Source organism: Leiobunum rupestre, chromosome 1 (assembly GCF_980474605.1).
Source record: "Leiobunum rupestre chromosome 1, qqLeiRupe1.1.hap1, whole genome shotgun sequence".
Classification (NCBI taxonomy): Eukaryota; Metazoa; Arthropoda; class Arachnida; order Opiliones; family Sclerosomatidae; genus Leiobunum; species Leiobunum rupestre.
In genome coordinates, this window is record NC_143384.1 from 71,056,543 (window position 1) to 71,067,414 (window position 10,872).

At 40.6% G+C, this 10,872-nt stretch overlaps 1 protein-coding gene across 1 annotated transcript; it reads left to right on the forward strand.

Moving 5' to 3' along the window:
* The first annotated feature begins 7,132 nt into the window (after window positions 1–7,132).
* LOC149966250 (uncharacterized) lies at window positions 7,133–10,630 on the forward strand. Its single transcript, XM_090181218.1, has 2 exons — window positions 7,133–7,269; window positions 7,605–10,630. The coding sequence occupies exon 2, from the start codon at window positions 7,607–7,609 to the stop codon at window positions 10,283–10,285; it is 2,679 nt and encodes an 892-aa protein (XP_090037344.1). The 5' UTR covers window positions 7,133–7,269; window positions 7,605–7,606; the 3' UTR covers window positions 10,286–10,630.
* Window positions 10,631–10,872: the final 242 nt, after the last annotated feature.

The following is a 10,872-nucleotide window of genomic DNA, read 5'->3' on the forward strand; positions in this document are numbered from 1 at the left end:
AATGATATTAAGTTTTAAGGTGTTTTCATTTTTAACGCAATTTAATTTTTCCCAAACATTTTGATTTAAAATTATGTGTATGTATTGGTAACATAACTATTGACAACGTAAAATTAGCAGTATTGGGAAATGAATACTTCTTTCGTAAGAAAATTATTATGTACTTCTGGTCATAATAAGGAATACACGAGACTAAAACCTAGTCTTGAAAACAACCTGTTAACTTAGGGAGCGAAAAAGTAAAGTCCAGTTATAATCAATCGATATTTTACGCAATATCCTATTATCTCCGCTTAATCACATTCACCTGGTAGCACCGGCAAAGGCGTTAAAACCGCTAGATTTCCAATAAAGCAACTCCCACATAACGCGAGTAACTCCTCCTTATGGAAAATATAAATTTTGTATGCTTATTAAATTTCATTCAAATGAATAACGAAGCGCTTGTTGAACTCCCGGTCGTCATTAGAATTGCAAAGTGCGTCTCCTCCGCCCGTGCAACAGCGCCACCTCTCTTCCGTCTCCCGAAGCTTTTGACCCATTTTTATTGAAAGCGGGGTGTCAGGACCCCATTAAACGAGTTCCCTTCGTCGCCTGACCCTGGGGTTCTCTTTCTCCCCAGAAAGGCGATTAAGGTCGGGGTGACAATCTGCTTGTGCAAGCGGAATAATCAAAGTTGAAATATTCCAAATATATTCCTCCCTCAATTTTTGCCGTCGTCGTGGGTTCGACGTTATCCGACCGTTATAGTATTTTTTCAGAAAACGCGCGGAATTTTATAGAGCGACCAGTTAGGCCTTGTACCTCCCTTCCTAGATTGAATGTTGATTTTGGGATTTATTATTCCCTCGCATATATTTTTAAATATTATGCAAATTTTTCTTTTTCATGAATTAGACTCTGGGCCTGATAAGGCTTAACGTGGATAGCGTGCCGGCTGCGTACTGGTTGTCAGTGTCGATCGGAGAGTTTTAGAAGGGTGTAGATTGGTATTTTGATGATGTAACGGGGTTGAGCCCATTGAGTGTGTTTGGAAGCCGGCGAACGGTTATTCTAATTCTACTCGGATAAGTTATCTTCTTATCTATCAGTCATAATTGAAACGTACTTTATTATAGAACCGTAGTAGACATTTTATATTTTGAAGTTCACTGATCGATAAACATTAGCATAAAATAAGTATTTAATGTTTGGAATGCTGTTTGCTTTAACTGAAATACTATAAATGTGGTGGTAATAGTCAAAATTTCTATAGAAGTGGTTCTTATCATAGAAATCTTTATACGGTAGAACGATTCCGTTTTCAAAACACAGATTGGTTTATAGATTGTGTATCATCGATGATTGCTTATAATTATTTGATCTTTAATATGGTTGCCACGGTACCTGGAAAACCTGGAATTCCTGGAAAAGTCAGGGAATTTGAATATGGGTATAAAAATCAGGGAAAAGTCAGGGAATTTTAAAAATTAGTTTATAAATCAGAGAATTTTAAAAATTAGTCTATAAATCAGGGAATTTTAAAAATGAAGCTGAAAATCAGGGAAATGTCAGGGAATTTAATTTCGGTTGCAAATAGGAAGCTTTTACTTATATATAGGTTAACGGTAATAGTTAGTGTAGGGAGGTGTTGGCTCGCGTGGCTTGCAGGGTTTGCTACCACCCTCCTACGCATCGTAACCCGGCCACCCGAATTAAAGGCTTTAAAAGTCGCTCGATGACTTAGGCCTAAGGTGGTGCCAAGGGTATTAGCCTAGCTGATTATTATTATTATTATTATTATAAATACAAAATCTTGGCACCAAATAAGTCAGGGAAAATCGGGGAAAATCTCCTATTTCTTCGCCGCAAAATGACTACTTGAGCGAAGTGGACCACTCTATCGTCTCTCATGGGTTGAAAGGTCGTAGACCAACTGGCTTCAGGCCTAGGCCCCGCCATATACGGCAGCAATCTAGTTACATTTCTATGGTTCTAATCTTGTAATTTACATTGACTCTAGCAGTAATATCAACATGATTCTAATCCTGTAATTGCTACGAAGGTGGTTCTAATCCTGCAATTTCCATTACCGGGGTTCTAATCCTGCTATTTGAGTCAAATGGCAGCATTGGAACCACAGTAATGGAAATTGCATGATTAGAACCACTTTCATATAAATTGTAAGATAAAAACCACTTTCATAGAAATAGCCTATTTCTATGAAAGTGGTTTTTATCTTACAATTTATATGAAAGTGGTTCTAATCATGCAATTTCCATTACTGTGGTTCCAATGCTGCCATTTCCATGGACGCGGTTCTAATCCTGAAATTTCTATGAACGTGGTTTTAATCCTGAAATTTCTATGTACGTAGTTCTGATCCTGCAATCTCTATGAAAGTGGTTCTAATCCTGCAATTTTTATGAAAGTGGTTATCATCCTACAATTTATATGAACGTGGTTCTAATGCTGCCATTTCCATGGACGCGGTTCTAATCCTGAAATTTCTATGAACGTGGCTCTAGTCTTGCAATTTATACGAACGTGGTTCTAATCCTTCAATTTCTACGAACGTGGTTCTAATCCTGCAATTTCTATAAACGTATGGTGATTGTGGTATTTTCTTCAAACTTTGTGTCCATTTTATAGATTTCTATGAACTTTCTGCAAGTTTTATACAATTTCTATCAACGTGAGTTAACGTTTTACAATTCCTATAAGCGTAGTGCGATTAAAAAATTTCGTTCCAACTTTTGCCTCATTAGCTCTATCGTCGAGAAGAAACATAATTGTATAGCTAACATACTTCATTATAGAACAAGAGTTTTTGTAAGCGGGGTCATTGGTTGATGAAAAAATTCCAAATCGGCGAAAGAGCAGATATTCTGGGTTGAACAATGCTGGTGGTTCAGGCGGGGGAAATTCTAATGGCGGCGGGGGACATTCTAATGGCCGCGCGTGCCAGCTTCATTGTTACGCTTCTTTCTCTTCTCTCAAAGTGCCGAGAGAGGCCCTCCGAAAGGGGCCCCTCTTTCAGTTCCCCCGTTACGGGGCCCCCCATTATAGGCCCGCAATCGGGGGTCCAAAAACATTGGATTCACTTCGGCGTACAGCTGTACACGGTTCCACGCGTTTTCTATAGCGCAAATAGCCGACACGGGTTGCGCCGCTAGCTGTGAGAAATCAAAAGTGTATTACACCAGACGCCTCGCGACTCATTCTTCCGCGCCATCTACAGGCAGAAGCCGGAACGTTTTCTGTTCCGCATTTTTCTTTATTCTTCTTGGGTTTATAATGGCTCAATTTTTTATTATTTTTTGCTTCAGCAGATGATAATATCAAAATAGTGAACTTGGGTTTTATCGGTTTTTATAATTAGGTAAAACCAGAAGTATAAAATATTTTCTTAAAGGGAGAATGAACCAAATCGAAAAATCGTCCGCTAACGCGCGCTATACACAGGCCCGTCTTAAGACCTTTTGGGGCCCTGATCTAAATTATTTCTTAAGACCTTTGCGATCCCCAACTGTCAGCGTTTGTTTGTCGGTTGTCTAAATTCAACTACACAATAATCAAACCAAAACTTTTAATTTCAAAAGTATAACATAGGGCTACTGAAAATAAGATTTTTATTGACAGTACCCGCTTTTAGGTTTTAGAAATGGTTGGTACCGTATGATACGCGATGTGGCGTAGAGGCAAATTACTCTAGACGTAACTAAAAGATGCATAATATTAATTGTGCATTAATAATATTTAACCTAGAGTAGAGGCTATATGGCTGACCTTTCCGGGGGCTCCATAACTGGCTGGGAGCCCTGGGCTGTAGCTCATTTAGCCCATGCCTTAAGACGGCCCTGGCATTACGACTTGTTTTTAACGCAACTAGGGCCAATTATCACCTAGCTTCTGTTAAAACTGGTGATAGAAACACGAAATACACCATAAAACTATCTCTTTAAACTGAGAGGTCTAACAGTTGCAAATTTTGAGTACGTGATTTTGAATCGCAGAGTGGTTTTAGAAATCATAAACTCATTTGCAGATTTCAGAGCACAATTGTCGCCTTGGTTTCGGGTTATTAGACTGATTTCGAGATTTCGACAATTTCAAGTTGATTTCTAGTTTTCTAAACTCATTGTTCTCTAGAGTGAGCGTGATTTTTAAGTCAATACATTTTACAGTTGCTAATACCAAACCCGGCTTAACCCGGTGAATATGACTCGTCAGGAGATTTTTTATTATTAGTAGCAGATGTACGTCGAAAAATATCATAGAATACGCAAGCATTTCTGTACACAAGCAAGCGGATTTGCACAAAGTTACATTAGATCATGATTTGACCCGCACTACCTGAATTTTCTACCGTATGGAAATCAGCCATCTTGGGAAATGGACGTCATTTTTTAATCGCGTATAACTCGCAAACTACCTAACCAAAATCAACCAATGAGATGTTGCTCTTCAGTGTTCCAAAAACACCACTTTTTCGGATATTGTGCCATATGGTAAATATGGTAAATATGAAGAATAATGGTAAATATGGTAAATAATGGTAAATGTGAAAAATAATGGTAAATATAGTATATGGTAAATATGGTAAATAATGGTAAATATGGTAAATATGATGAATAATGGTAAATAAGGTAAATATGGTAAATATGGTAAGTAATGGTAAATATGATGAATAATGGTAAATAAGGTAAATATGGTAAATATGGTAAGTAATGGTAAATATGTGAAATCAAGAAAATCATTCTAAAAAACAAAATAAATAAACTTAACTTATTTTATTTACATGTACACTCTGTTTAAAAAGTCTTCGACAGGTGAAATTTTTGCCCTCTTTTTAATTCTGCTAGAAAACTATAATAGATAGATCGATGAAACCAATTGCAACTCTTATTTATTTTCTAATATCTTTCGTTATTTATCGGTTTCGTCCGCCAAAAATTAATAGTTTTGGCGGGTACCGTCAAAACTCATTTTTGACAACTTTTTAAATATTGGTTCTACGGCACTGACTAGCGCGTTTTTGAATTCGCAATGGTCGATTCATATTTAGAAAGTGGAAAAATTATCCCTCTACAACCAACGGTTGAGAAGTTATCGCGTTTTCAAACTTTCAAGCGATTATTAATAACGCAACTTTGACAGCGATTTTAGGTGTTTCCCAATTTCGACGAAAGTTTGTAAACGCGATAACTTCTCAACCGTTGGTTATAGAGGGAAAATTGTTCCACTTTCTAAATATGAATCGACCATTGTGAATTCAAAAACGCGCGAGTCAGTGCCGTAGAACCAATATTTAAAAAGTTGTCAATAAATGTAAGTGCGAGGGGCCAACCACTTACAGATGGCCTGTACGCCGATTACACGTACTCAACACTGATACCGGTACAGACTCTAGAGATTACGCCTAATCTCATTAGTACAGTCAAAGGTACGGGTGTGTACATTGATTACGCGGTGTGACTAGCCTCACGTGTTAGTGTTTGTTTTAAATACCGTGAATATTTCTCGGGAATTAAATAATTAATCGTGTTGCTCTTATTCTACGTCTCGTAGCCGATGAACGTTGTATGTTACGCGATTGTAGTCTGTATACGCCCCTGACAGTCTATATCCGCAGCGATTAGATAAGAACTGAAGTAGGGGTTCATCTTTTCAGACATTGTAAAAGTAGTCAGCTACAAGAGGACGCGTTTTTTAGGCCGTCAACTTTCACTGGTCGGTGGTGTAACATTGTGGGCCACAGTGCAGCCTGAATGCAGGAGGGAGTTTCTTAGTTAGCCGAATCATCTTATAGACGACGAGCATAGAACTTCCGGTGAGTGACGTCACTAGCCCAATTTGAATTAGAACTCTCATCTTTATCAATCTTTATTCGCCGAATTTCCTGATTCTCAAAAACTGTTGTTCTCTTTCTCGTCAATCCTTCGCTGACGGGGCCGTGTAGAGATGGCACTGAGCTAAATCCATATAGTTTGGGGCACAAATGCCCCCTTGAGCCTGTGAAAGCAGGTGCCGAACACAGCGAAACTTGTCTACAGCCCTCTTTTAACTTTTAATTAGAGTATTTTCTCCCCCATTCCGTAGCTTGGTTAAAAACAAACTACAATTCCCGTTGACGCTAATGTAAATATAGCGATGATTTGAAGTAAATTAACAAACCATTTTTAGAAAAAATATTTGATTCATATTTTTCCATAATAAATGAATTTAACAGAAACTCAAAAAAGCCTTTAAGATTTTATCGTTTTATTTTCGAAATACGCGGGCTCAAAGTTCACGCGTATGCCTAGTAATTGTTATATCGTAGATTTTTTTAATCACCGACGTCTCTCGTATGCATTGCCCTTGGACTACTGAGCTGTCTTCGTTAACTGTTTCCCTAACGTTGCCTACCAAAAGAGCTTGACCGTTCTATACGTCCATTTATCGCCAAAAATCCCACGTATTTCGTATATTGGTTTCGTATTACAATTAGCATTCGCCATCATTTAACGATAGTACAGTACTCGGGTTTTTCCGTTTCAAAATACGAGCTAGATTAAACCGAGGCTTAAGGCTGGGCAAGAGTCACCGCCTTAAAATTTTCGTCTACTTTAAAGAATAATTCTGAACGAACCAAGGGATGAAAAGTTATGAAACTAGCTTCTAAATAAACCTTGAAACTTATTTCAAGTCATATTTATGATTCACTGATGACAAAGTTTGCGAAAAGTATTAATATCGTTTAGAATTACAACCTACTTTCTAAAATCTCATTTTGCTTTCTAATACGCGGGTTGACAACGCAAACTTTACCTAGACGAGCAGCGGTTTGATTATCTACATGGCGCGTTAAAAATATTCTTTTTGGAAGTTTTAAAACGATAAACGATTTTTCAAGATAATTTTATATTACATTTAAGCTCATATAAACGGGAAAAATTGTCAGTGGAATATTTCTAATAACATTTGGTAGGTTAATTAACGTTTAATTATCGTCAACTTTACGTTAATTTCAATGGGGCGGGGAAAGACTTTTAACCAAGTTACGCGCGAGCTCGCCACGAGAGGCGCTGCGTGTCTTTTTCGTTTGAAACCGACATAGCCTATAAAGTAATATAGGCTTGTTGTTTTAATGGAGTTTTTACCATCTCCAACACTACGAGTGCGTGCTCGAATCACGAGGTGCTTCCTATTTTCTAAGGCTCGTGCAAATCGCGCGTGCTAAGATAATTATACCAAAGCTCAGTCTTGTGACGGAAGAGCAACGCGTTATACTTCTACTTTTAACAAGTTAGACTTTTAACAAGTTAGATAAACGTAAATATTTCTAGAAAGAACAGGAATCCATAGCTCAACTTGGAAAGCTTATCCTGGCGTATCGCGTATGGTAAGATCACTCTGACGGCTTTGGCCCCGCCTATAGGAGAAAAAATCCCCGCTGCACGCGCTCCCCTCTCACGTTGTTGTTTGTTAAGTTAACATAGTGACATCAAAAAACCGTCAGCCACATCGAGACGAAAATCTGTCGCGATAAGCATTTCAAGTAGAGGTATGAATTCCTGGAAAGAACTATTCCCTATACTTGGTTGTAGGGGAAGTCTGACTGCTTGGTTCTTGTTTCGCAGAAATGAGTGAGGAGCATTTACAGCCAGCGGGGCTGCTAGATGGCCCTGAAGTGGGTGAAGATGGGGAATTTATCCCAATAGACCCAAAAGTATATGAATGGATATTGGCGATCACCGACCATAACGGCCTCGAAAAGGTGCGAGACTTGATCCGAAGCGAAGCCAACGTCAACGAAAGATTATTTGCCCAAATTCCTTATTCTATTTCCGACCAGAAGAAACCATTTTTGGAACATGAACAAGGTACGCCTTTGCTTTTCGCTTTAGATGCGAATAAACTTCGAATTGCCGAAGCGTTGATTGACGCTGACGCCGATGTTAACGTGTCCCATCCCAATGGTAACACTCCTTTGCACGCTGCGTTGCGATATAGCTTTTATATCGCATACTTGCTAATTGAAAAGGGTGCTAATACGAACGCTAAGAACCATATAGGTCAAACTCCGCCGCACGTCGCTTGCGAATTTGGAAGGTCAACGAGCCCGGAAATAGACTTAGAGAGGCATTCGAAATTTCCAAAAGAAATAGTAGAATTAACTAACGCGAGTGTCGATTTATTGGAGAAAGATCCCTATTGGCGCAGTTCACTATCGCTGTTTCTTTATCTTATCACGGCCCAGGAAACTGACGTCAATGTTCGTGACGAAGACGGAAGGACGCCACTGCATGTAATTTCTCATAATTGTAATTGTTTCGCAGAAAGTGGCGCGTTGGAATTAATTGTGAAGGCTTTGATTGACAAAGGGGCGGATGTCAACCTAGTCGACAACCATGGTCAGACCGCCTTACATTTCGCTTCTCGGTTCTTGTTTCACGAAATGATCAACATTTTACTGAAACATGGCGTTAACGTCAACGCCGTCACGGACACGAAAGACACCGCTTTGCATTGCGCTACAAAATCAGTTATGGAGTTGCAAACTATAAAAATTACGTCGGTAATTGAGATGTTGCTTGAGCATGGCGCCGACATCAAGGCGGTCAATTCCGAAGGTCGCACGCCGCTGGACACCTCCAAACTACATAACGATGTTAAAAAAATTATCCCATTTATGCTGTCCTGGAAATTTAAACAAGCCGCGATGGAAGGTGATCTGGAGTCATTTGAATGGCTCCTAGCTCAAGGAAAGAATGTCCCTAAGCTAGGCAATGATTGGTTGCTTTTCGCGGCCAGGAACGGCCATGGCGATATTGTCCAAAGATTATTGGCAGAAGGAGTGACAGTGAACTCGGTAGATTCCGCAAAGAACACGGCGCTCCATTGGACTTCTGAAAATGGAGATCTCGATAGCGTACGGTTGTTGTTAGAGCGAGGCGCATCCTTCAAAAAGCGAAATTCTTTGGGTCAGTCGCCACTTGATCTAGCCCAGATCAAAGGTCACCAAAGTGTGGTAGAGCATATTCAATGGTGGAGGTCTCAAAATAAGATGGGTGCATTCGTCTCGTCGTTGATGCCTCAATCTACCCCAAACGATAAGTATTTACAACGGTGCATTGACGATCTCAGTCAACAGTTGGCTGATAAAGAAAACCAATGCGCCCTCTTGCGACGAGAACAAGAAGATTCCGCGTTGCAAATAGAAGAGTTGTTGGCCAAAATTGACGTAGCAAACGATTCGGAGAAATTGGAATTAAAAACTAACATGGAAGCGGTTCGCCAGAAAACGGACAAGATAGACTCGCTGCATTCTCAGATGGAACAAATGATGGCTTCAATTGAAGAACTCAAAGCGGCAAAACTGTCCCTGAACAACCAATCCTCAATGGCTGATGGGCAGGACACTGTGTCGATCAAATCTTTCGTCACCGCGTCTGTCCGATCCGTCATGGATAGTTTGAAGAAGAAGACTTGTCTCTTGGAAGCCGTGGTGGCGGGTGACAAGGAACTGGTGGTACGATTACTTGGAAAGAATCCAGACTTGAATATGAGAGACAACGACCAGCAGACGCCGTTGTTCCTGGCATGCAAATACAACCGACACAACATCATCCGACGGCTTATAGGCCGAGGGGCGGACGTCAACGCTGGCAACAAGGACAACGCCACGCCACTCTATATCGCTTCCGAGAACGGGTACGCCCTTGTGGTCGACTATCTGTTGGAGAACAATTCTGACGTCAACGCCCCGACCAGGAACAACGCCACTCCTCTGTTGACCGCCTCTGATAACGGCCACCTATTGGTCGTGGAAGCCCTGCTGAAGAGAGGCGCCCTCATCAACATGTCCATTAAGGGCGGTTACACTCCCTTGTATTTGGCCGCCAAGAACGACCGCCGAGAAGTGGTCCGAATTCTCCTGGAACACGGAGCTGACGTCAACGCCTCGTCCGACAAGAAAATGAGCCCATTACACCGGGCCTCTATTGGGGGTCATCGAGAAGTGGCAGAGCTGCTGCTGGATTTCGGGGCTGATGTGGACGCCCTGAACTCGGAGCAGGACACACCAGATGCCTCAGCGTACAAACACGGCCAGGTTGAAGTCCGAGAATTACTCGCATCTTGGAGACGCATGACCCAATCCGAGCGACAGAGTCTGGTGCAAAACCACAAAAGTAGACGCGAAAAAGAAAAAGAAAGGCTGTTACGAGTCTCCGTGTCTGATGTTTGTTCGAACATACCAGCTCTCTTTGGTCAATTGGCGGGTGAAACATTGCGAGCAGAAGAACTTCGGAAGACGTAGGAAAACTTAAAGACCGAACTACTCGCCATTCCCGAAGAAGACGAGAATGTAGAAGGCGAGCCAGTCTACGACGCTGGTGCGGTGACCAGGAGGATCGAGGAAGTGAGCCGGGAATTGGCCTCGAAAGAACTTCGCGTGGCTGAACTCCAAAGGGAGGTAGCCGAGGCGAGGCGTCCAGGAAATGAGAAAGTGCAGAACAATATATTTTTAAACAGCGTCGTCAACTACGGTGTTGTTCATGGACCAATGCGTGGCGACGTTGGTACCATAAATGTCAACGATGGAATCACAGACTTACAATGTTAGATAACAAAGTCTGCGCCTTAAAAACACATTGAAAACCAACAGTGCTGTTGTTTACCTTTTTAATAAATGTATTGTTTAATTTTCATAAAAAAAGCAATTCTTATTGAACTCTTTAATCGCCTTTTCATAAAATATATTACAGGAGAATAGTTTTGTAACAATCTCTCAAACTGTAAAAAATATATAGGTGATTCACGATTAAGTTAGAAAATGTTGGTATATTTGCAAAATGAACGTGTTGAAGGCTTAGGCGTTAATAGCCAGGTTGAGCCACCGCTCGA

What these genes read in the sequence shown, in the direction of transcription:
- LOC149966250 (XM_090181218.1), top strand. Translation starts at nt 7,607, where the DNA reads ATGAGTGAGGAGCATTTACAGCCAGCGGGGCTGCTAGATGGCCCTGAA.